The 26,337-nt window shown below is 44.3% G+C and overlaps 1 protein-coding gene across 1 annotated transcript; it reads left to right on the top strand.

Annotated features, from left to right (window-relative positions):
• Positions 1-1,051: 1,051 nt before the first annotated feature.
• Positions 1,052-24,746, top strand: HAL (histidine ammonia-lyase). Its single transcript, XM_027542109.1, has 20 exons — positions 1,052-1,659; positions 2,509-2,569; positions 2,677-2,704; positions 3,322-3,396; positions 3,487-3,559; positions 3,652-3,718; positions 4,021-4,058; positions 4,892-5,017; positions 7,671-7,810; positions 10,073-10,120; positions 11,009-11,156; positions 11,918-12,013; positions 12,108-12,166; positions 13,060-13,140; positions 14,444-14,509; positions 14,827-14,992; positions 17,653-17,787; positions 19,452-19,560; positions 19,660-19,729; positions 23,074-24,746. Exons 1-20 carry the CDS (start codon positions 1,413-1,415, stop codon positions 23,212-23,214), a joined length of 1,974 nt encoding a protein of 657 aa, XP_027397910.1. The 5' UTR covers positions 1,052-1,412; the 3' UTR covers positions 23,215-24,746.
• The last annotated feature ends 1,591 nt before the right edge of the window (positions 24,747-26,337 follow it).

Raw genomic sequence — 26,337 nt, forward strand, 5'->3', positions numbered from 1 at the left:
TTGTGACAGTGGTCAGTCAACCAGAACAGTTTTTTCTCCAAGGGTGATTATTCTTAAAACAGATGCCACCCAAATAAAGTTACATTCCTATAGGGTGAGGGTGTAGTGGGTTTTAGTTAAGGAAAGAATTTACTTAGCTTAAGGTCTAATGTGATTTATATCAAAGGTTAATACTTATTTCTTCTATATATTCATTAATGTGTGTAAGGGCAGGGGATGTGGAGTCTTAGCAACAAACATTGGCTCAACAAATGAAAAACCCTTCACCAATAAAATTTCTAATCAGCCCACTATACTTATACTGATGGTTTTCTAACTTTTCTAAGGAACCTGTTTTTAGAAGGTTTAAAGCATCTCGTGCCTCTCACAGTTGGGAGGCTGTGAGCAATCACATGTGGCCGGACAAGCCTGTCAGGCAGGCCAGAGAACCTTCAGAGGAGTTTGTAGGTTAAAACACTCTTGTCACGCCCAGGAGTTTTTATTAACTGGAGCTCTAAATTAACTCCTTCTCCGAAAGAGGTGGTGGGGGACAGCCCCCCGTAAAGTCAGAGGTGTAGATGAGCACAAAGTAGTAAAGTAGGCAGGGTCTGGTTATGGGGGTAGATGCTCGAGGATTTCCAGGGGGACTCCTGAGGCTCGATCCCGCCTTTGCGTATGTCGAGCCTCCTTCCTCATGACCTTTGTCACGGGCGGAGTACCTCACTCTGGCCCCCAACAAGTCCCTTTGCTTTTGGATGAGGAAACACAGGCTGGTCAATAACTTACTGCTCCAGGATGATAAGTGGTGGAGCCGCACCCCACCTATGGCTGTCTGAGCTGTTCACCTCCAGTCCACGGTGGCTTGTCACCCAGATGGTGACCTTGAGTTGTGAAGATGATCTCTAGAGGGACAGCTTCAGAAAACCTTAGTTGTGGTAAGGGCAAAGTTGCTCAACAGGTATTTGGGGAATAAACAAATGGATGAGGATTGCCACACTTCCTGGTGTGGAGAGCATTTTACAGTTGAGTAATTCCAGATAAACACAGGAACATGGTGTTTATAAGCGGCCGGCAATGAAGGGACACAGACAGAAACCAGGGGAGGGAGGAATCAGAGCCCCTGCAGAGAGAGGTCAGCAGCAGGGCCCACAGGTGCCAGGACCCCCAGGCTGGAGACCGCAGGCCTGTCTGGTAGCAGACGTGGAGGGCAGGTAGCCGGCAGCGGCAACCCTCACTCTTGCTCCTCGCTCAGTGGCAAAACTCAAATGGACACCGTGGGGCCCTCAATAAATATTTATCCCCTGCGGGAATGAGTCAGGGAAAGGAGGGGGGGGTGTTTGAAAGTCCATCCTAGGTCTGTGGACCACACCTCGGCAGTGACTCCCAATAAAGCTCTCCCTGCCCGCACGGTGACTGTCACAGGCAGAGGAGCCATGCCCAGGTACACGGTGCACGTTCGCGGAGAGTGGCTGGCCGTGCCCTGCCAGGACGCGCAGCTCACGGTGGGCTGGCTGGGCCGGGAGGCTGTGCGGCGGTACATCAAGAACAAGCCTGACAATGGTGGCTTCGCCTCGGTGGACGACGCCCGCTTCCTCGTGCGCCGCTGCAAAGGCTTGGGCCTGCTGGACAATGAGGACCCACTGGACGTGGCCCTGGAGGACAATGAGTTCGTGGAAGTGGGTGAGTGGCTGGAGGGGAGGGGACGCAGAGCATGCAGCCGGGCATCGTCAGGAGAGATGGTCCCTGTCCTTCCTGTGTATAGGCGGTGTGTGCTTAGTCACTCAGTCGTGTCTGACTCTTTGCAATCCCATGGACTGTAGCCCGCCAGTTTCCTCTGTCCATAGGATTCTCCAGACACGAATACTGGAGTGGGTTGCCATGCTCTCTTCCAGAGGATCTACTCTGGTGAAAATGCATGCTGCCTGAGCATCTTGAATTCTCAAACACCCTTGTGAGGAAGGCAGTATTCTTATCTACCTTTTACAATGAGGTAGCAGACTCAGAAAGGAGGAGAGTTACTTACTAATAGCAAAAACTAGATCTGAACTCAACACTGCAGGGCTAAAGACCTTTGCTTACTGGATCATTTTCAAAGTCCCTTTGCTCTTCAAAAGAACCTACCAGACAGGAGGCCAGTAGCATCATTTTAAAACCAAGTTAAATCAATTCTGTTTAACAAAACTGTCAAACACTAAGATAAATAGGTTTAAATATTAAATCTATTAAATGCATTGCAAATACTAAATATTAAAAGTATTATATATTGAAACAATAGATTTAAAACAAAATAAACAAAAGATTTAAAACAAAATGGAAGTGGAGACTGAATCTTGAACTTTCATTTAAACCTTTTCATGCATGTTTACATCTCTGACTTTTTGCTGTCTGAAAGCATCTGAAGTTGTTTTAAAGCGGTCATTTCTATAGAACTTGAAGGTAATTGAAGAGCTCTTTTCTTGGTTTACCGGTAATGCCAAATGTGATTCTGGGTTGTGATTCGTAAGAGTATCTCTTGCACTCTTGTTTCAGTTATAGAAGGAGATGCTATGTCTCCCGACTTCATTCCCTCGCAGCCAGAAGGAGTTTACTTGTATCCTTTCCTGCAGGCTCCTTGGTCTGCTCTGGGGGCCCCTCCCACCAGTGATGGGGCTGGGGGCTTTTCCATATTCCCCAGTATTATCCTTTACCTGACTTCAGATACAGCAAATACCGGGAACCCGAGAAGGTAAGTTTCAAACCACTTCCTTTCTGTTAAGAAAATTAAGTCCCTCCCTCTCCTCATTTAAGTGGGGGAGGGCTAGCAAAATTCATGAGCAAAACATAACCCATGAGGACAGGGCATTATCCAGCTCTGTGTAACAGGGAAAGACATTTTGCTTTTCCATTTATTATTTTTAACCTATTTATTTTTGGCTGTGCTGGGTCTTCATTGCTGCACAGGGCTTTGTCTAGTTGCAGTGAGCAGGGTCTTCTCATTGTGGTGGCTTCTCTTGCTGCAGAGCATGGCTCTAGGCATGCGGGCTTTAGTAGTTGTGGCAGGTGGATTTAGTCGACCTATGGGATGTGGAATCTTCCCAGACCAGGGATTGAACCTTTGTCCCCTGCATTAGCAGGTGGATTCCTAACCTCTGGAAAACCATGGAAGTCCTGCTTTTCCATTTCTAATTTTTCTTCCTTAACCTCCTCTTCAGCAAGCTGTCTTTTCAACTACCATATTCATGTTTCATAGTAGTGATAAAACCTCTGAAGTGCCACAGCTTGATTCTCCTCGATGCTTCCCTGCTCTTTTGTTTGAGCAATTAAGCTGTTCATGCTCACGGAGATCCCCTTCTTTTTGTGCAGTACATCGCCTTAGATGGGGACAGTCTGACCACAGAGGACCTGGTCAGCTTGGGCAAGGGACACTACAAAATCAAGGTATGCTGAATAGAGGGGGATGATGTCCTAACCTTTCTTGCTGCCCATGTAAGTCTTCAACATGTTCAGCTCTGCCCAATGTCTTCCTAGCTTACCCCCACTGCTGAAAAGAGGGTGCAAAAATCCAGGGAAGTCATAGACAGAATCGTGGAAGAAAAAACTGGTATCTTTTTCTCTTTGTGTTACATATTTCTTTTTACAGACTTAAAAAATGCAGCCTGCGTCCAATTGTATGATGTCTGTTTTTTATTCTAGTTGTTTACGGCATTACTACGGGTTTTGGGAAATTTGCCAGAACTGTAATTCCCGTCAGTAAACTCGAGTAAGTTTGATTCACTCCCCACCAAAGACACACACATTCACATAAATTCGATTCACTCCCCACCAAACACACACAAACTCTCATCTTAGAGACTCCTTTCAACAATGGAAATAATTAATACTTGCTCCGATTTACAGACAAGGAGGGTGAGGCTCAGGTTAACACACACGAGTTGACGTAGAGAATACAGACTTGCTGGTTTCTTCCATTGCTCTATCATGCCTTAATCTGTCCCTCCAAAGATTTGACTATTTTCCCTTCATTTTCCCAGCTGAGAGGGGTTTCTTCACTTTCTCTTCTAGGGAGCTCCAGTTCAACCTAGTACGTTCACATTCTTCAGGTAACTCATTCCAAACGTCCAGTGCCGCCTAGGTTTTGTTTGATTTGATGAATGAAGTGCAGTCAGCCCTCAGTATCTCTAGGTTCCTACATTTGCAAGTTGGATGATTCAACTAGTCTCAGTTGTCGGTTGAATTCACAGATAAGGAATCTACAGGTGCTAAGGGCAGACTGTACTATGTTGCTTTACATAAGGGGGCAGGGGGTGGGAGGAGCTGAGGGGAGGGGAGGGGCGGGGCTGGAACCCTGCAGGGATACCTGGGGGTGACCATGCAGCACAGTATCAGACATCCTGTATCAGCCACCAGCAGCTAGCACCTTCCAAAGAGTAGGTGCCATTTCTGCTGCCAAGGAGGGAAGAAGAGCATCAGACATGATATCCTTTCAACTGAATCCCAGAAAAAGGAATGGGCTAGACGGAAGGATAGAATTGGGATGAGGAGCATGAATACAGTCATGCCAAAGAGTGGTGCAGTCAGGGGACAAAATTACAGCTGGAACTCAGGGATGAGTGGATCTGGATGTGGTGAGAAGGGAAACTGTCAAGAATTGCCTCCCATCAGACTGCAAGAGACCTTGTGTGAGAAGACTGGACACCATTCCAAAGGTGTTGGGGAGGGCTCAGGCTCACTGAAGCTTCCAAGGAAGAGAACTGGGGAGGCAAAACTGGAGTCTCACATTTGACTGGAAGATGAGACTTGAAGAAGTGGGACAATCAGAAGGGAAGGCAGGGCAACTACCTGAACCAAGACCTGGAGAGCAATTTGAGGTGGAGGTGGCTGGGAGGAGGAGGATTTTGTTTATCTTAGAGATAACATCAGTTCTGTTTTGTAGGCGTTGGAAAACCACTAAGCCCTGAGAGATGCCGGATGCTCTTGGCTTTAAGGATCAATGTCTTAGCCAAAGGATACAGTGGCATTTCCCTGGGGACCCTCAAACAAGTTATCGAAGTATTTAATGGTAATGCAATGGATCCCCAAATGACCCTCCATGCAGGCTGGGTGGGTACCACAGGCAGACTTGATTGACAGGGTGGTGAGATATTGGTGAGATAAGACATAAACTAATGAAGATGAGTGGGAAGTGGGCTTGGCAAGAAGGAAGATAGCTATATGGGGCAGAAGGTGGGGGGCGGGCAGGGGCAGAGACTCTTACTCCTGTCAACTTTCATCCTTCTCTATCAGAACAAACCGCTTAAGTCTGGCCTTAAATTCAGAGCTGGAGAGAACCCTTGATTCAGTGATGCTCAAATGCGGTTAGAGAAGTTATTCAGATCATCTGGGAAACACGATGATTCCTGGATGTCCATCCCAAAGACCAATTCAGTACTTCTGGTTGGTGCCTGGGAATCTGAACTCTTCATGCTCCCCAAGTGGTGGGATCGCCAGACTTAAAAATAACTGAAATTCAGCCTCTTCCAAAGGTATAACAGAAATATAGAGATGAAAGGCTCGCTTGTGATCATGTAGTGGTCTAGTGATGAGAGAAAAATCAATTCGACTTTTCGGGGCTTGTTCTTGGGAAAATTCCAGTGTGGAGACAAGATGTGACATTCTTGGGAGGCCAAGCCTGTTCCTTCCCACAGATAAGGATAAGCATTCTAGGTCAGTGGAGGCTCAGGGACCTGTAGGGTGAAGGAGTGGGTGCAGAAGCAGGGCTGGGCAGTCACATAGCACAAAGGGCGTGAGAGATTTCCCATGCTATAGGCACAAGTGACCTATAAATGCCAACAGTGAACAGTAATTTGAATGAACAATCTATAGCATACAAGGCTGTGCTGAAGAGACCAGCAGTGATTTCAACACCTATTTCTACTCCCGACTCTAAGCCTAAAATCCCAGATAGTCCAGCTTCAGCCGTGAACCCACCTATGCTTTATGGGTGAGTCTAAGGCACCTCTGGGTCCTAGAATTCTGAGAATTCCCCAGGGTGAACTATGGCCTGGAAGCTGACCTACGGATGGCACGGCTTCATCCCACTGACATCACTTAGCAGTTGTAAAAACAATTGCTATCAGTAGTCTGAACTTACCTTGGAAATATAGCCTTTTTGTTTGTTTATCTTAGTAAATTAATGGGAATTTCCCTTTTAATGGGGGTTCCCTCATAGCTCAGTCGGTAAAGAATCTGCCTGCAATGCAGAAGACCAGGGTTCAATCCTGGGTCGGGAAGATCCCCTGGAGAAGGAAATGGCAATCCACTCCAATATTCTTGCCTGGAAAATCCCATGGACAGAGGAGCCTGGTGGGCTACAGTCCATGGGGTGATAAGAGACAGACACGACTTAGCGACTAAACCACCACCAATGGGAATTTCATCTAAAACAATACATGTGCATTTAGAAGTGGTGGTAAGCTGGTTGACTAGGTGACCAGGAATCAGGCAGAAAAGCAGAGATTAAGTTGCCCATGACTTTACCTCCCGCAAAGAACCCCTGTTAATACCCTGGTACACTTTATCAACAATTTGTAAAACAATTTTAAAATTTTATTTATTTTTGGTGGCATTGGGACTTGGTTGCTTTCAGTGGGCTTTTTCTAGTTGCAGGGAGTGGGGGCTACTCTCCAGTTGCAGTGCACGGGCTTTCCCCTGTTGAAGAAGTGGTGGCTTCTCTTGTTGCAGAGCACAGGCTCTAGGCACACTGGCTTCAGTAGTTGCAGCACGTGGGCTCAGAAGTTGGGGCTCATGGGCTTAATTGCTCTGTTGCATGTGGAATCTTCCTGGACCAGAGACCAATCCTATGTCCCCTGCATTGGCAGGCAAATTCTTAACCACTGAACCACCAGGGAAATTCTGTATTACTTTTTTAATGTAATAAACATTTCAGTTCAGCTCAGTTGCTTAGTCATGTCTGACTCTTTGCGACCCCATGGACTGCAGCACACCAGGCTTTCCTGTCCATCACCAACTCACGAAGCTTGCTCAAACTCAGGTCCATAAACATTTACTTGATTTCAAATAGTCTCCAATAGGTTTTAATGGCTACACAGACCATTTGGTTCAATGGAATTCTCTTAGCTTCCTCTATAGCACATTTTTTACTTTTTGCTCCTAGAAATAAGGTGGCAATGAACAACAGCTAGTTCCTGATCACATCTTTAAGATACATTGCTAAATATTCCAGAAATTTCTAGGTCAGATTAGAAGATGTACAGTAACAGTAAACAAAGGGGCAGAGGACCCAGGGGCAGAGAAGGAAGAAGGGAAGAGATGGTCATTGTGGGATACATGTTTCAGATCACCTTTCTTCTAGGCATTCTGATCTTAATTCCTTATGTATAGCGTTCTCCCGACCTCTTCATACAGCACATCTGAGCATGTCCTGGCCAAAACCTGTCATCCTTCCCATTGTCCTTAGAATAGAGTCTAAACTTAAAGTGGCTTATGGAGAAGGCTTTGCTCCCAGGAGGGTCTGCTTTCCCATCTTCTTTCTCTCTCTCACCTCTTTCTTTCTACAGCAGCTCAGCCAGGTCCCTTAAGCATTACCTGTCTTTCCCTGGGTGTCTATGCCATTTGTGATACTAGATCTTTTGGGATAGGTTGGTCTCAGTGTCAAAGCGAGGCTGGCTAGAATGAAGTACTCTTGAAGTAACCAGTGTCTCCTTTTCTCCCAGCCTCCTGCCTGCCATATGTTCCAGAGAAAGGAACTGTTGGTGCCAGTGGAGACCTTGCCCCACTCTCTCATCTTGCTCTTGGGCTGATTGGAGAAGGGAAGATGTGGTCTCCAAAGAGCGGCTGGGCCGATGCTAAATACGTAAGACTAATAATAGCTTCCGTGGCAGTCATTTCCCCAGGCTGGACACCAGGTAGACTTCCGTGTTTTCTAGCACTTCATCTTTTCAGCAGCCTGATGACAAAGCATTCCCACTCTATGGCTGTGATAACTGAAGCTTAGAAGTATAGACTGAGTCAGGAGCCCAGCCTTAGTGCAGTGCGTGTGTGCGCGCTTAGTCACTCAGTTGTGTCTGACTCTTTGTGACTCCATGGCCTGTAACCCGCCAGGCTCCTCTGTCCATGGGGGTTCTCCAGACAAGAATACTGGAGTGGGTGCCATGCCCTCCTCTAGGGGATCTTCCCAACCCAAGGATTGAACCCAGGTCTCCCGCACCGCAGGTAGATTCTTTACCACCTGAGCCATTAGGGAAGCCCCTTAGTGCACTACAGGCGTCCAACTAAGCTATACTCTTAGCTTCTCTACACAACCGTCAGCCTCCTAGCCTTGGTGATCACCTTGGTAAAAAGGTAAAGCTGCTAGTGTTCACTGCAGGAACTTCTTCTGCACCTAATGCACTCCCAGTGCCTATCCAGGAGGTCACACATTGTTGGAGGTTTAGCTAGTTGCTGGTCTAATGTGTACAGAGCTGTGGATCATGGCCCTGATATAAGGCCCCTGGAAAGGAGACTCCATATCCCCCCACACCCAAGCTGTCATCCTGGTGGTCAGTCAGAAGGGCCTGGGTTTGACAAAGCTTTAAAATTTTCTTTATTCATCTATACATTCATTGAGGCTTTCCTGCTGGCTCAGATGGTAAAGAAATTGCCAGCAATGTGGGAGATGTGGGTTTGGTCCCTAGGTTGTCAGAGCAGCCCAAACAATTGTTTGACGTGTCATCTCTGACCTTTTGCTGGGAGGTCCTCTAACACTGAGTCCAGGGACAGAAGCCCAAGGAGGAAGAAGTCAAGAGAACAGGTGGTCCTTCTAAGAGTTTGAGTTCCAGATCACCTTCCTTCTTTACAGACTAATCTTGATTATTTCTCTATGTCCAGTATCCCCCTCAACCACCTTCACATAGCAATTCTGACCATGTCCTGGCCCAAACTTGTCATTTTTCTCATTGTCCTTAGGATAATGCTTAAAATGAAAGTGGCCTACAAGAGTCTTGACATATTATTGCCATATTGCCACACCCCCAGCCACCTGAATCCTTCCCCACCAACACTGCACATCACAGAAGCTAGAGGTGCCCTGCAGCTGGAGTGTGCTGTGTCTGAGGTGGAGGGGCCAGTCATGTCCACCCTTCTTTTCCTGTTTCTGCTAAGCCCTCTGAGAAATTTCCTTCTCTGCTCTTCTGCTTCTTTTCCCTATACCCCACCACTGCCAAGTTCCTTTTGCCCCTCCTTTGTGCTCCCCCAGCATCTTATGTGACTATTTTCCACTGGACCTTACCCACTTCCTACCTCCTGGAGCACTTAACCTATGTGCTATGACTGTATTTGCCTAAGACTGTATTTAACCTATGACTGTGTTTGCCCTTGAACTTGTCTGTCTCCATTTTTCCTACCCTCAGACCCACATCCAGGACAGAATTAGACATGTGACTGGTATTTTAATAAGCTGTGAAAATGATTGTGCTACCTCTGTCTTCTTTCTTCCCTGCTGCTCCTTCCCCAGAAGAATCTTAACCTAGTGACTGCTTTCACTTCTTTTATTTCAGAGGAAGATAATTCTGCTCATTTCCTCTGAGGATTTTGTGTCTATCTCTTAGGCCATACACTCCGCTTTTCACTGGTGGTCACACATATGCCATACAAGTGAGAAGCCCTGCTCTGATAGCGTGAGGTTCTGCTGGTGTTAAGATAAGTAGGATGAGGGTGGAGGACTTTAGGTCAAGCTCTAGAGGCCAGGGAATGTGGGCAGAGTTAGCAGCCCAGCCTTGGAGCATCTGCATCTGGATGTGCACATGTGCTCAGAAGCAGCAGCTAAAAAAAAAAAAAAGTGAATCACTAAAGTGCAAACTGAATGCAAAGGGCCTAGAACCCAGTATTCAGGATTGATTTTGTATACACTAGCCTCTGACAATTTTAGGTACAAAAGTTATTCGAAAGCTAAGTCTGCTTGCAGACTAAAGAAAAGAACTAGAGAATAGATCAGCGAAGATGAACAGAGCGAATTTACGTAGGTCTAATCTTTTAGAAGACAGACCTTTGAGCTTACTTTTATTAGATTCTACATGAAATTAGAAATATGCTGGTATTTCATTTGATACCCATTTTCACTGTTTAAATCATTCTACAGGTCCTCGCAGCTCATGGATTGAAGCCAATTGTTTTGAAACCAAAAGAGGTAAGAGACTCAAGGAAAAGTTGTTCCTTTTAACAAATCATTATGCACTACTTTTAGTCTCAATATCAGCCTCACTTGTTTCTTAAACATAGCATCCATGTTTGCTTAAGTTCGGAGAAGGCAATGGCATCCCACTCCAGTACTCTTGCCTGGAAAATCCCATGGATGGAGGAGCCTGGTAGGCTGCACTCCATGGAGTCGCTAAGAGTCAGACATGACTGAGCGACTTCAGTTTCACTTATCACTTTCATGCATTGGAGAAGGAAATGGCAACCCACTCCAGTGTTCTTGCCTGGAGAATCCCAGGGACAGGGGAGCCTGGTGGGCTGCCGTCTATGGGGTGGCACAGATTCGGACACGACTGAAGTGACTTAGCAGCAGCAGCAGTTGCTTAAGTTGGTCACTGAAGAAAGGGCTCTCCCTTATTTACTGAAAAGCCTCTCCAGTGCAGAGATGCTCAGGGATTCTTTTACAGGAGAACTTAAACTTCTAATCAGGATCTCTAAGGATCCCTGAATGATACTGTAAACCAACATCACTTAGGATGCTCTAAGTTAAGAGCCTCAGATCAGAAATTTTTCAAGGTGTCTTATCTGTAATGATGAGAACTTGAAATATAGCATAATGAAGAGCTAAAGGTTTTATATGCCATCTACATTGGAACTTCTCTGCTGCTTCATGACAGGGAAACTATTCAAAGCTATTCCATTTGCCAAATTTTATATGATGACACTCATCCTTGAGTAGTTAAACAAGCATCACTGCCCTGCACTTTAGAAACCATGAATCAACATCATTCAGCTGAAGGCAAATTTTCATCATAGGAAAGCGAAAGCAGTGCTTATTACAACAAAAAGCATTAGGAAATGTCTCTTGCATCACCTGAAGGGTCTGGCACTCATCAATGGGACACAGATGATCACCTCCCTCGGCTGTGAGGCTGTGGAGAGAGCCAGTGCCATCGCTCGGCAAGCTGACATAGTGGCGGCCTTGACCCTCGAGGTTCTCAAGGGCACCACCAAAGCCTTCGATACTGGTCAGCATGGTTCTGCTGTTTGTTTGCTATTCATTCAGCCAGAGCTGGGTGGGGCGTGGGATGGGATGGTCAAGGTCTTTGGACATGGGGGTGGCAGGGGTAGATGGTGGGGAAGAAGAAAATCCAAGTGCCTGTGGATTTGCAGGACTGCTGCAGTTTCATCTCAGTTATGCCACACTTGATCCTTGAAACAACCACGTTTCACAGACAAATGTTGACCCAGAGAGTTATGTGACCTGCCCCAGACCACCAGCTCTGATTCCCATCAAACTACTTGTTGTCTTAAGGATCTGTTGGCAGGATTTGAGAATTGGTGTGGAATTACAGCTAGTGCCCATTAGAAAATTGGGAGAGAAAAATTGTACAAGTGATAGCTTTTCTAGACTTTGAAGGACTCTCCACTCTTATATGTAGAAGGACCAAAAAAAAAAAAAAAAAACCTGTCTAAAAATGACTTAATTAAACTAGGCCACTGAGCTCCCTTCTGTTATGAGCCTAAATCTTTTCAGGGTAGGGCCAGTGTCTTGAGTTGAGTTCCCTATGGGCTCAACTCATAGTTTGCATTCAGATTTTTAAAGTAGAAAGAATAAAGTCAATATAGAAAATCTTGCTTTTGGAGTTAAGTTTCTAATTCTGAGCAATGGTTAAGGAGCCCTGGGGCTTTTCAGGACCAGGTCAGCACAGTGGACGGTCCTGTGCCAGTGATGGTAGTTCACTCAATGTAAGAACTGCTCAGACTTCTCCTCCTTCATCAATTCTAGACATTCACGCTGTTCGCCCTCATCGTGGGCAAGTTGAAGTTGCTTTTCGGTTTCGGTCCCTCTTGGACTCGGATCACCACCCATCTGAAATAGCAGGTCTGGGCATGCCTACTTGAACTTATTTGCTTTTGAAAATAATTGCAAAGAATTGCTAACATGCCCCTTGCCATCCCCTCTACCTTTTCCATAGAAAGTCACAGGTTCTGCGATCGTGTTCAAGATGCATACACCTTGCGCTGCTGTCCACAGGTAGACAAAAACCCGACAAGTCTCTATTCTTTCTCCCAATTTGAGATAGCGATAGAAAGAGAGGAAGGTGTCAGGAAGTTGTGTAATGTTAATGGTAATCCAGATTTCTTTACGGCCTCTATTAAAAATGATGTATATCATATATACCCCCATTTGTCCAATTATTATGAAGTTTCTGTTCTCTATGGTAAGTTGCTTGTTTCCCTTTGAATTGCTTTGCTCACCCCCCCTGTAGAGAAGTTCAACAGACAGCTTGTTGTTTAGGTTTAGTGCCCTAAGTTTAAAAAATTCTAAAAAATTCTTATTAATAATATCATCCTAACCAGTCAATGGAGTTTTACTGGTTCTCCCTATTAGAACTGCCAGGGATATATCGGAAAATCCAACCACAATTCGAGGGCATATCCATGATTAGATCTATCTGCACTTAACAGGCAGACATAAACCATTGTAAATGAACCTGTGAGTCTTAACTTTAAACTGTAGTGAGGCAATGTGTATTGCAGATGTTATAACTCATTTGCAAATAGAAATTACTAGGATAAGGAGCTAACCTCATCTCAAGAGTGAGACAGTTTTTCAGGCTGTACCAAGTTCCAAGCCATAGTGTACTAAAGAATCCTCCATAGAATAAATTAAATGAACATGATTTAATGAAACTTAATTTTTTATTTTCATTTCATTTTATGCTCTTTTCCTTCTTCTCAGCAAGTTCGGTTCTAGCTCAGCTAGACTGAAAAATGTCTGTGGGGAATGATTGACATATGAGCTCTACAGTTAAGAATAAATTCCAGTTTAAATGTTCTTACTGTTCTAATAAGAATATCAGACTATGTGACAGGCACCAGACTCAGTGTCTTCCATGAATTAACTCATTTGATATTGTCTTTTAGGTCCATGGTGTGGTGAATGACACAATAGCATTTGTGAAGAACATCATAACCACGGAAATTAACAGTGCAACAGATAACCCTGTATCTTTTAACTGCTTACTAAGCTGTAATTACAGAATTTCAGATGGTAATTTTAAGATCTGACGAAGATCTTAAAATTGTATAACCACTCTGGTTCTCCATTTCATAGACTAAATGCCTGGGCCCTGAGGTTAAATGCCTCTATCAGCTGTAGATCTGAGCTGATAAGTGGCAGAAACAGGTCTGTGAATCTTGCCTCAGGTTTGGAGTCTAACAGGCTGTGCTTCCAAAACTGATGGATGAAAGATTAAAGGGGATATTTCCAGCATCAGCTGAAGGGTTTCACGAAGGCATTTGCCCTAAAATCCATTGCTGAGGTTGTTGGTAGAAGGATGAAGACCTATATCACAAGTGTGATTGTGGCAACCCTCAGTACCATGGCATTTATAGAAGCCTTTCTGGGGTTCAGTGATACTTTGGTGTACTACACAGAAGCCTTTTAACATTTACCTAAGTATTGATCAGAGTTATGACTTTCCCCATCCTGAGTTTATTTCTGATGTGGTGAGTGAGTGCTAAGTCACTTCAGTTGTGTCTGACTCTTTGCGACCCAATGGATTATAGCCCACGAGGCTGTCCATGGGATTCTCCAGGCAAGAATACTGGAGAGGGTTGCCATGCCCTCCTCCAGGGGATCTTCCTGACCCACGAAGAAGCCACATGTCTTATGTCTCCTGCATTGGAAGGCCGGTTCTTTACCACTAGTGCTACTTTACTCAAATCAATGTTCCCATGTTTGTACAGAGAAGAGGAAGGATGCCTCCATCTCTTAAGGATGGAGCGCTCCTTTCCTTCACAGTATGGGTTTCTCACCGCCACCTTGTTTTTGCTACAAAATGTTCTGTGTTGACTTAGTTCCTTATAATTTGATGTGAGCAGTCAGGAGTCATACTGGCAAAGTAATCACAGAATCAGTACTGCCTTTAAAGACCATCCAACCCCTTAGGAATCTATTTCGTCTCCCTCACGTCTGCCTCAGTTCTTAACATTGGAGAAAGTACTGATGAGCAGCCCTGAGAGCCCTGCACAGCCCGGGCTAGCAGACAGCAGTTGTGTGAGGCTTCTCACTAGACCTGTTCAGTGTGGCTTCTCCGACATGCTTACTTCAGGCTGGGTTCTGTTTTGTTTCATGTACCTTTGTATCCCTGTATGTCAACACCTACTTGTGCAAAGACTCTCCTTCTCTCCACCCTGCCTTTTTACAAGGGCTGCCACCTCAATGTTAAAAATGAGCGATTAGGGAGAGACTTATGCTCCAAGTTTTCAGCAAGTGTTATGCAGAAGCCTTAACCGATTTTGAAAGATGGTCTTTGCCAGCAGGGGAGAGACTATTTCTGGAGGAAACTTCCATGGTGAATATCCAGCCAAAGTAAGCTTTTTAGAATTGCTCCTGACCTGACCCTGAAAGCATATCCCATCATGCGTGAAAGCATTAGTCACTCCCTCAGTCATGTCCAACTCTTTGCGACCCCATGGACTGTACCCTGCCAGGCTCCTCTGTCCATGGAATTCTCCAGCCAAGAATACTGGGTGGGTTGCCATTTCCTTCTTCTGGGGATCTTCCCGACCAGGAATCAAACCTGCATCTCTTATGTCTCCTGTATTGGCAGCAGCTTCTTTACCACTAGAGCCACCTGGGAAGCCCCTATCCCAGTATAGGCCAACCTAATTGAGACACTCTTTCAGGCCCTGGACTATTTGGCCATTGGTGTCCATGAACTTGCCTCAATTAGTGAAAGAAGAATTGAAAGGCTCTGCAACCCCTCCCTCAGCGAGCTGCCTGCCTTCCTGGTGGCTGAAGGTGGTCTGAATTCTGGATTCATGATAGCCCACTGCACCGCTGCAGCCCTGGGTAAGGACCCTGCCTTTTGACCAGAATTCAAGTCCATCCATTTATGGGTCTTTCCATTTTACCTGAAAGTATCACATTCTGTCTTTGAATGAGATCTAACTTTTCCACCACCTCTATGTGCATCCTACCTCTCTCAATACAAAAGCATGTTTCAAGAAAAAATATAAAATAAAACCTAAGCAACATTATACTGAAGTGTAATAATACACTAATGAGGTTGTAAATAGGGAGGTTTTCATGATTTCTCTGTAGGAAGCAATGTGACAACACATGTGAACTTCCTTTTTGTGGCTTTTCCCCTAATCTCAAGTTGAAGAATATCAGAAGGAAAAAGACAAAGATGATTATAGCTACTGGTGAATCTTTCACTAAAAACATAAGGATGTGATTAAACACACAAAAATGCTTATAAGAAACAAGATGCCCTCTATGAAAACTGAGCTGGAAAATAGCAGACTTCTGATTCAAGACTGTAAGGGACAGAGAAATAACATCAGAACAGGACCTGGCACAAAGGGCTTTACTTATATTTACTCCCTTAATTGTCAAACAATACCAAGAGGCAGGTACTATTATTTCCTCTTTCACAGATGGATATTTGAAGATCCAAGAAGGTAAAGAACGTACCCAATATTGCACAGCTACTAAGAAATAAGGCAGAGTTCAAACCCACGAATTTTGGCTCCCAAATCTATGCTCAGACTTCAATTAATGAGGATTTCATTTTGATCAGTACTTAATCCTATAATATCGTTGCCAAATTTAACAAACAGAAATGCAGGATGCACTAATATAAATTTATGGAAGTTAAATTTGAATTATTCAGCACATTATTTGTTAATAAAAATTATTTTTTTATCTGAAATTCAAATTTAACTAAGCATCTGCAATATTTTTGGCAAGCCTACCCAACGGGGCTACCCAGCATGGCAGTTCAGTAAGAGCATAGCCTCTGGGTCTGAATCCTGTCTCCACCCATTTATCAGCAATTTGATATGGAGCAAGTCTCTTAATCCTGTTGACCCTTAGTTTACTCCTGTGTAAAATGGGGGTGAAAAACCTACCTAATAGGGCTGTTCTGAGGAGTAAATGAATTAATGCATAGAAAGCCTTGGAACTATATCTGGCATACCGTAAGCACTAAATATTAGTAGTTACTATTATTCCTCACCACTTTTTCAGTTAAGTCTCACACTTAGACTCAACACAGCTAACAAAGAGCCACTGAATTCATCTTCTGTCCAGTATCTTCTATCTGCTCACTTACTTCCTTACTAAAAAAATCCCTTTAAAAGGCAGTGACCTTTCATATTAACACGCGTGCATGCTAAGTCGCTTCGGCCATGGCCAACTCTTTGAGACCCTATGGACTGCAGCCTGCCAGGCTTTTCTGTCCATGGGATTCTCCAGGCAAGTACACTGGGGTGGGTTGCTATGCCATTCTCTAGGGAATCTTCCTGATCTGGGGATTGAACCTTCATCTCTTATGTATCCTGCATTGGCAGGCAGGTTCTTTACCACTAGCGCCACCTAGGAAGCCCCACATTAGCATGGTGGGGTGGTCATTGATTTTTAGAGAATGTTGTGAAGTTGGGGCGTCTCCTTTGAATGTGTTTCGCTGCCCTAGCTGTTTGAAGTTGCTTGGCTTGCTCTCATTATAATTAAACTAGTGGTTTTCTTTTTTTTTTTTCTGGCCACTTGTAAGTTACCTTTCTAAACAAGCGCCACCAAACCAGGTGATTCATATTGCAGTGCTGAAACCTGAAAGTTCTGGGCAAAATAGGATGAGTGAATCACCGTAGTTTGTACTGGATTATCCCTGGATACCCTATAGCATAGAAAAGAACTCAAAGCTGCTCTCATAGGTCAAAAAGAAAAGTGGGGGAAAAACTCTTGACTTGGACATTTCCTGGCTTCTGAAGCTGGGGAGAAGGAACTCTGTATTCTAGGTCCTTGGTGCTTAAGTTATAGTCCCCTGGCCAAAAATACAGCCATCACCTGGGAATTTGTTAGAACAGCAGATTCAGGCCCCACCTGAAACGCAACATTCGCACTTTAACAAGGCTGAGTGACTCACAATAAAGTTTGAAAGACAGCAACCTAGGCCCAACTCTAGACGTCCCCCCACATCTCCAAGACATCCCCAGCTGTCATCGAGCCCTTGCTTAAACTGAGTACATCCACTATGTCATCATTGGACAGTTTCAATTTTAAATCTTCTTGCTCAAGGTCTGTGGGTCCAGCCTCAACCTGCAAATGCCATCCCACCTCATCTGCTGTCATAACCAGATTCTCCTCCAAGTCCTGGAAATGACCATCACTTCCTTTTCCCCTTAGTCTCCCTGGCATGCCAAATGCTTGCAGTGTTTTCAGCTTTGCTTTGTAATATGAGGGTTCCCTTCCCAGTCCCATCTCAGAACTCCCTACAATTTTAAGAGTCCTTCTTACTTTGGCGGGGGGGGGGGGGGGGGGGGGTGGGAAACCCACATGACTTCCTTTTCCCAAAGTAACTTTGGAACATCTAGTTCTTTGATAATGACCATGAACTCCTGGAGAGGGTATCCCGCACTGAGGAGCACTTTGGGGAGCCATGTGTCATTGGCACATTTTTCTATTAGGAACAAAAATATGTTCCTAACTTAGTTTCTGGCCTCTTGCAGTTTCTGAGAACAAGGCTCTGTGCCACCCCTCGTCTGTGGATTCTCTCTCCACCAGCGCTGCCACGGAGGATCACGTCTCCATGGGAGGATGGGCAGCAAGGAAGGCCCTCAGGGTCATTGAGCATGTGGAGCAAGGTAACCCCAGCCAGCTGGAATGCAGGCCTCACCGATGACCTCTATGCCAATGGTCCTCAGAATGGAATCCCCATCAGGACATCAGTATCACCTGGGAACCCAGGGCCTGCCCCAGACTTGCTGACTCAGAAACTCTGAGAACAGAACAATCTGGACTTAACAAACCCTATAGGTGATTTTGATGCTGGCTGAAGATTAAGAATCCATACTTTCTGGCTAAGCCAGTTCATCAGTTGGCTTTTTAAAAAAAATGAAATAATTTTAAAACATTCAGAAGTGGAGAGATAGTACCATAAACCTTCATATACACCTCACTCTAATTCAACAGTTAATACATTATACTTCATTTCTTAAAAAAATTTCTCAATCATTTAAGCAGATCCCTGTCATCATGTTTTCTTCCTGCACACTTTCTCTCTCAAGTACAAACGTTTGCTTTCTTACCCACTGCCATTATCACATCCAACAAAAATCAACAGTAAGTCTTGGTATCATCGAGTACGTATTCAAATTTTCCCGATTATTTCAGTGTCTTTCCAGTGTTTGTTCAAACCAAGATTCAAGACCCACTCTTTAAATTTAGTGGTCAAGGTTTTAAGCTTCTTTTCATTTACTCCCCCTTTTTTAAAAAAAATTCATGTCATTGACTAGTTTGAAAACCAGCTTAGTTTTCTGAGAGACCGACATTCTTGATTTACCTGTGAGCGTGCTTGTGGTGGTATGTTTGGTCTGTCCCGTTTCTTGTGGGTTGCAGTTGGTCCTAAAGACTTGACAAGATTTAGCTCCAGCATTTTTTGGCAAAGATAGTTCACAGGTGGGGCAATGTTGGGTCAAAGTATTCCAGCCTTCTTAATCACTGCTTGTTTGTTTCTTAAAGAGAAACTGCCTTCCTTTAGGCATTGTTCTCTAAATTCCTCAATCTTTGCAACTGTACTGGAAGCAATTGGCTGACAAAATAGCATTATCTTAAGATAAATGTAAGAGAGTTGAGTATCCTTTTTTGGGGGGCAGGCAACAGTTCTATTGAGGTATAATTCATATACTATACAATTCACACATCTAACTTGTACAATTCAGTGGGTCTTAGTAGAGTTGTGAATATACTCAGAGTTGTGAGTCGACACCACAGTCAACATTATAACATTTTCATCATTCCAGAAAGAAACCTTGCACCCTTTATCCATCACTCTCTCATCCTCTCTATGTGGTCTTGTTGGGAGCCTTTGAAATTGAAGGTTTAAAATAGACATTAGAGAAACAGTTCCGTGGCAACCAAAGACTTATCTGCTCATTCACTGACTCCTTCAGTCTTTTGATGATGGTGTATGTGCCAGGTATTTCAGGCCATAGGGAACAGCAAGACTGAAGACAAATGGAAATTTACACAAGGGTGGAAATAGGAAACAGAGGTTATCCATCTTGATCAGCTGAAGGGAGAAGGAGAAAGCTGATTTACCTGGGTAGTCCTCGGCTTCTCAGCATTAAAGATGCAGCCGAGGGGTTAGAAAAGTAGATTTAAAATGGTATACAAATACCAAGGCAGCTTCATTCTACCGATAGACTGAAAACCAACTATCCTTTAGTTGGCTGGCAGCTTGCGTGGGGTTTATACCCCTCAAGCTTGGAGTCACAGTCTAACCAGTCATCCCCTGTCCTTGTTTCAGTGTTGGCCATCGAGCTTCTTGCAGCCTGCCAGGGCATAGAGTTCCTCCGCCCCTTGAAAACCACCACTCCACTGGAGAAGGTCTATGACCTGGTGCGCTCTGTTGTGAGGTAAAACCAAACAGATCCCTGGAAAGTGACACCACTTCAGAACTGTGGACCCTGGCAGTGGTTAACGTTGGCTGACGGTGTGACGTGCTTTCTCTGCAGGCCCTGGATAAAAGATCGCTTCATGGCCCCAGACATCGAGGCAGCGCACAGGCTGCTCGTAGAGCAGAAGGTAAGTGGGCTGCCTGCCTTGTTTTTTAGTTTGGGGTCTTTAAGAGGGAGCAGGGCTTCCCTGGTGGTTCAGTTGGTAAAGAATCCACCCGCAATACAGGAGACCCATGTTCAGTCCCTGGGTTGGGAAGATTCTCCTGGAGAAGGAAATGGCAACCCATTCCAGTATTCTTGACTGGAAATCCCGTGGACAGAGGAGCCTGGTGGGCTACAGTCCATGGGGTTACAAGAGTCAGAGATGACTTTGTGACTAAATCACCCCACCACAAGGGGAAGCAGGGTGGGGGTGGGGAGTAGAGAAACATTCTCTTATTCTTCTGTTTCCTGGCTGTTTCTTGGAAGTGAACCAAAAGGTACTCGTGCAACTTTTAAGGCCACTAAGAAGCTATTTGACAAACTCACAAGTGCCCCATGTTGCATCCAAACATTGACTGTCTAAGGATTAGGAGCTGAAATGAATTTTAAATAGAATTTTGGGACAAGTATTCATGGGGAGAATATAAGATGAAAGTTCATAGGTTCCTCCTCACCAAGAAGGTTCTCTTTTATTCAAAAGCACACTCTTTTTCTGTAATGCTGCCCCCAACCTGGTCCAGCAACTGCACAGACCTGAAGGGAAAACACACTTCCCAAGTTTTTATTCAAAGGGCTCTGGGTCTACCTCCTGCGCTGGTGTGTCCTCCCCATCAGGCTGGGTGAGATACGGGTTCTCTTTACTGCTTCTGCCCTCTGGTTCCATTGACTACAGACTTGTCTAATTGAGACAGATGCCTAGAATGCAGACTTATTTTTAAAATGTATTTTAAAAGCTCTTTAAACCTTCTGCAGTCATTTGTAGCCATCATGCCCCTTAGAGTCGCTTGACTTCCTTTAGAACTACTGCCCTGCTCTTGAGAACAGTTTTTTCGTTTGACCTTCACTCCTGTCATTTGTAAGTGTTCCCCATACCCTTTGAGGGGGAATTCCCTCGCTTGGCTGCCAGCTTTGGTGCTAGAAGAGAGGTAGGCGAGAGCTCAGCCTTTTTTCAATTGAAATATGCTTGACATACATCATTATATTAGTGTACAACATGTTTTGATCTCTCTATACATTGCAAAATGGTTATTACAGTTAGTTAACCTCCATTCAGTTCAGTTCAGTTCAGTCCCTCAGTCGTGTCTGACTCTTTGCGACCCCATGAATTGCAGCATGCCAGGCCTCCCTGTCTCGGAGAAGGCGATGGCACCGCACTCTAGTACGCTTGCCTGGAAAATCCCATGGACGGAGGAGCCTGGTGGGCTGCAGTTCATGGGGTCGCTAAGAGTCGGACACGACTGAGCGACTTCACTTTCACTTTTCACTTTCATGCATTGGAGAAGGAACTGGCAACTCACTCCGGTGTTCTTGCCTGGAGAATCCCAGGGACGGGGGAGCCTGATGGGCTACCGTCTATGGGGTCGCACAGGGTCGGACACGACTGAAGCAACTTAGCAGCAGCAGTAGCAGCAGGCCTCCCTGTCTATCACCAACTCCTAGAGTTCACTCAGACTCATGTCCATCAAGTCGGTGATGCCATCCAGCCATCTCATCTTCTGTCGTCCCCTTCTCCTCCTGCCCCCAATCCCTCCCAGCATCAGAGTCTTTTCCAATGAGTCAACTCTTCACATGAGGTGGCCAAAGTACTGGAGTTTCAGCTTTAGCATCATTCCTTCCAAATAAATCCCAGGACTGATCTCCTTTAGGATGGACTGGTTGGATCTCCTTGCAGTCCAAGGGACTCCTAAGAGTCTTCTCCAACACCACAGTTCAAAAGCATCAATTCTTCTGCACTCAGCTTTCTTCACGGTCCAACTCTCACATCCATACATGACCACTGGAAAAACCATAGCCTTGACTAGATGGACCTTTGTTGGTAAAGTAATGTCTCTGCTTTTCAATATGCTATCTAGGTTGGTCATAACTTTTCTTCCAAGTAGTAAGCGTCTTTTAATATTACCACACAGTTATTTTTTTCTTGTGATAGGAACTTTTTAAGATCTGTTCTTTTAGCAAATTTCAAATACACAATACAGTATTATTAACTATAGTCACCAAGCTGTACATTGCATCTCCAGGATTTATTGATTTTATAAGCAGAAGTTTGTACCTTCTGACTACTGTCAAATCATTTCCTTACCCACTCCTCCACCCTCTGCTTCTGGCAATCACCAACCTGTTCTCTGTATCTATGAGCTATTTTATTTTATTTTAGAGTCCACATACAAGTGAGATCGTATGATATTTGTCTGACATTTCACTTATGATGACCTCAAGGTCCATCTGTGTTGTTGCAAATGGCAACAGCTCCTTACTTCTTATGGCTGAATACTATTCCACTCTGTGTGTGTGTGTGTGTGTATCACAGCTTTTTTTTATCCATTCATTTGATGGTGAACACTTAGGTTGCTTCCTTGCCTTGGCTATTGTAAATAACACAGGAGTGAACATGGAAGTGCAGATATCTTTTCAAGGAGGTTAGCTTTTGAAACTGGAGAAGGAAATGGCATCTCATTCCAGTATAATGCCTGGAAAATTCCATGGACAGAGGAGCCTGGCGGGCTACAGTCCCTAGGGTCGCTTTCGAAAGAATACATTTTCTAAGGTAATACAGACAAATAGGAAATGCTCCTTTCCTATCAGGGGCAACCGAATAAAAAGCAGCTATAATATAAACTAAAAACTGGATCTTCATTTGAGAAGGTGTTATGCTTGAAAGGGAATAGGTTGGCCGGTGGGGGTAAACCCTGAACAAGGCTATGAAGCTGTGCTTCTTGAACTGTAAAGAGCACGTGGTTTTCCCAGGGACCTTGTTAAGATGCAGATTCAGATTCAGCAGGTCTGCAGTAGGGCTGACATTCTGACTCGTCCCAGGTGATGCTGCTGGTGCAGGGGCCATGCTCTGAGGAACAAGGGTCCAAAGAACAGAGTGCGTTGGTGTGGAACTGGGGCAAAGAGGAGATCCACTGCCTTTTATCATTAAAGGCTTGCCTCAGAAAACACACAGTTCCACCCTTGGGTAACTTTCCTTAATTCCACCCATACTGAATCCTCTAGGTTTTGTTTGTTCACTGGCTTGTTTTGCTTTAGAAGAGCAAACAGCTGAAAACCTTAATGTCACTTTAGAAACATTCTGAACTTTGTATTTTAAAAGCTGTTAAAGCAACCAAAAACGAATTGACAGGTCAAGTGTCAAATGGCTTATGATAAAAGCGAGCAAACAGTTGCTATGTATCTAGTCAGGTAGAGATAATGCTTTGACTTCAGATGAAGTTGTTTATGCATGTGAAAACAATGTTGTCAATACTTTGCTCTGTCCTTGCATCTCAGGTTTGGGAAGTAGCTGCACCATACATTGAAAAATACAGAATGGAGCATATTCCGGAATCAAGACCTGTTTCTCCAACAGCATTTTCACTGGAATTTCTGCACAAGAAATCTACCAAGATCCCAGAGTCTGAGGATCTTTAATGCTTTTTGTCATGAATTAGAAGATTAGATAGTACTTAATTTTATAGCAAATAGTACTATGCTGAAGGAGAGACCTGAGACCTTTCTCAGGCGGATCAATCTATTATATAGTTTGGGTCTTATAATACCTGTTCTGGTTAGGCTGGTGATAATATTACATTTACTAAATTTAGTGTGTTCTTGTTGACCTGAGTTAGAGATGTAAACAGTGTTTCCAGGTTATAGCACTTTAATTATTTCTTACAATATCTACAGGTCACTCATTCCTAAGGGTGAGAAGAGTAACCACAATTGTGTGGATGTTTGACTCTGGACATTAGATGAACTCAAATCTTGAAACAGATTGATGGCATTCTTTTCCAAAAACATTAGACTTCTGTGAATCTTTCTTTTGTTTTGGTTTTTGGTTGTTCTTTTTGTTTTTGCTTTGACAAGTTCTAGTTAACTGTGGTGGATTATACTAAGCCATGATATGATAAATGTTCCTTAATATGTCTTTGTAAACAATACTTTTTAAGTCATAATTTGTTCTCAAGCTGCTTTTTGTTTTATTAGTTGAATTGTAGTAAAGAATAGTCAATTGGTCAACAAGAGATTCTGCGTCAAGGAGTTAAGGAATGAATAGAAAGATTGCTATTAGAGTGGTTCTCAATTAACTGTTTCATATTTATCAGATGTCACTATGCATATCAAAGAAAGGATTCAGATGCTTAAACTGTAGTAGGAGGTTAGTGTTATTGCTGCCTTATTACGTGTTAGTACTTTGTTCATGTTCTTGTAATAACCTAGCTTAAGAAGCCTCCTCATTTCACAGGTAAGGAATCTGATGTTTAGAAGTTAATCAACCCCCTCTCTGTGATGGTAATCATTAAAACAAGGCCCTGTTGACAGAGATCAGATGGGCCTCAGGATGTTACTCAGTCTGTTCCCTCCCCACTGAAGAAGATAAAGGACCTCTTGGGAAGGCTTAAGTGTAATTGTCCAAATGAAGGATGAATCCAAAGACTTCTTGACTCCCTGAGGCTATGACTCTGCACCCTTCCGTGCAAACAGGAGCAAAGCACTTTCCAAGTGCAGTGAAACCATGGCTCTAACCACTGCAGTTGGTCAAGGAAAGGGCAGACATGCTTGCCCGCTTTCCTACCTGATGACAGCCTAAAATGTGTCCAACATGTATTTCACAGCAGTTTTTCCTAATTGCAACCTGTCCACAGGAAAGGTGGAGAGAGAGGTACAAACCAAAATGTGCTGAGGAACCTGTAGACCTGTAGAAAGGTGGTTCTTGATGCTGTTCTTTGCTGAAATGTGGACACAGGAATGAAGTTTATTCATTCTTATCCACAAGTTGCAGTGGAGCAAGTGAACCCAGTGTTTTGATGGCTGTTTGTCACTTTGCTGTGGGGTGTGCTGGTTGCCAGGGCTGGTCCTCCGGGACCCTTCGTTATTGAGTTTTCTATACAGATCTGTAACTGTGCCCTCAAGGGAATTTCAAGGTAAATGTGGAATAAACTAAGTCTTACTGTCTTATGTCATTGCTGTGTTCTTAGATTTTTATAACAATGTATGTCACCTCACCAGGGAAAGGTTATTCAAGTTGCAGTTAATTACATTTGTGTAAGATTTTTGTCACTGAATGTTCACACAGTACAGAGTGTCTTTAGACAATGTGATTGATTTGGTAGACATTCTTTCTCTCTCTTTCCCACTGAGGAGCCCGGAAGAGCTGGAGGCATCATGATTTTCATGCAGGTGAGCTCACCTGGGCTTCTTTACCTGCTCTCTTAGGGCAGCCAGAGAAAAAAACCGAAAGCACAAGGGCTTTTCAAGCTCCTTTTGTGCCACATTTGCTAATGTCCAGTTGGCCAAAGCAAGTCACGTGTCAAGCCCACATCGGTTTGGGAGAGTAACACATGAGGGCATGTGATTTGGGGCTGTTGCTATAACAACCTACCACATACATGAAACTCCACGCATAACCTGAAAAATTCCAAAGAAGCTACTTTTCATTATTACTTAAAGCTGTGTCTCATTTCTGAACCTGGTCATTGAGTTATTTTTTATTAAAGCTTCTAATTATCTCATGAATAGCATGATCATTTTACACTTGGGAGTTTACTTTGGTTGAAGGTACTCATTTATTAAATGTAAACATTTAATGTTAACATTAACATTATACCAAAAAAAAAAAAGAGTTGGAGGAAACTCATTTCAGCTCAGGGCACAGGCCTGGTTTGTCTCAAGATGGTCCCATTCCCTCTACTGGGTGATTAGTTCAAGAGATATTAGGGGGGTACAGCTTGGACCAATGAAACAGAAGAATTTTACTGGAGGTGAGACAGGCCTGGGTCCTGGGACCCTTTGTGGCAGTGCTGCAATGCTTATACCTGGACGCACCTTTTCTTGAACAACAAAATACAAAGAAACTATATGGGACTAAAATGAACCATGTGCATAGTCAGTTGGGACAAATTCTGGACAAAAGCTGCAAAAAGATTAAAAAAAACCCAACTGCAACTTTTAAAGAGCCTGGAGCAAAAGAAGGAGGTTGCGAGCCAAAGCAGGGTACTGGGCATGTCCCCTGCACCCACCACCACCTAAGCCACTCCTCTGGCCAACCTCTGGACACACCCCTACCCTCACTCCATATAAGGAACAAATTCCCCCCACCCCTCAGGGAGCCAGTGAACAAGGGACCCTGCTGATTGTTCTCGCCCTCCCCCTCCCCGCAGCCCCTGCTGCAACAGGAGCCCTAGTAAAACCCTGCCTGAATTTCTTGTCTGGCCTCTGGTCAATTTCCATCGGCTAAGGAGGCCAAGAACTCTGGTCAGTAACAGAGGCTTCTAGAAAACTCTTTCTCTCCTGAGAGCAGGCTTTCTCCCTGTCCTGCTTGACCTGAATGAGGAGGCACAGCCCCTCTGACTGTTGCTAGACTGCCACCCCGGGGGGACCTAGCCTTGGGGTGTCCCCAACACTGTAGGACAGAGCAGGAGCGGGGGAAGGACTCTGGGTCTTCAGGGGTCCTAAACTGCTGGATAACCAGTCCTGAAGCCTGTCCTTCTTGTGAGTTTCCAAGGGGAGCTAATAAGCTTCCTTGTTTTTCAAGCCATGGTCAGGTAGGGGGTG

The sequence above is a fragment of the Bos indicus x Bos taurus genome, chromosome 5 (assembly GCF_003369695.1).
Source record: "Bos indicus x Bos taurus breed Angus x Brahman F1 hybrid chromosome 5, Bos_hybrid_MaternalHap_v2.0, whole genome shotgun sequence".
Taxonomy (NCBI): Eukaryota; Metazoa; Chordata; class Mammalia; order Artiodactyla; family Bovidae; genus Bos; species Bos indicus x Bos taurus.

Excerpts from the sequence above, each read along its gene's own strand:
- HAL (XM_027542109.1), top strand. The coding sequence starts at position 1,413 with ATGCCCAGGTACACGGTGCACGTTCGCGGAGAGTGGCTGGCCGTGCCC. Across the intron at positions 2,570-2,676 it reads CAGCCAGAAGGAGTTTACTT|ATACAGCAAATACCGGGAAC; the intron begins GTATCCTTTCCT and ends ACCTGACTTCAG. Across the intron at positions 13,141-14,443 it reads ACAGTGCAACAGATAACCCT|ATGGTCTTTGCCAGCAGGGG; the intron begins GTATCTTTTAAC and ends CGATTTTGAAAG.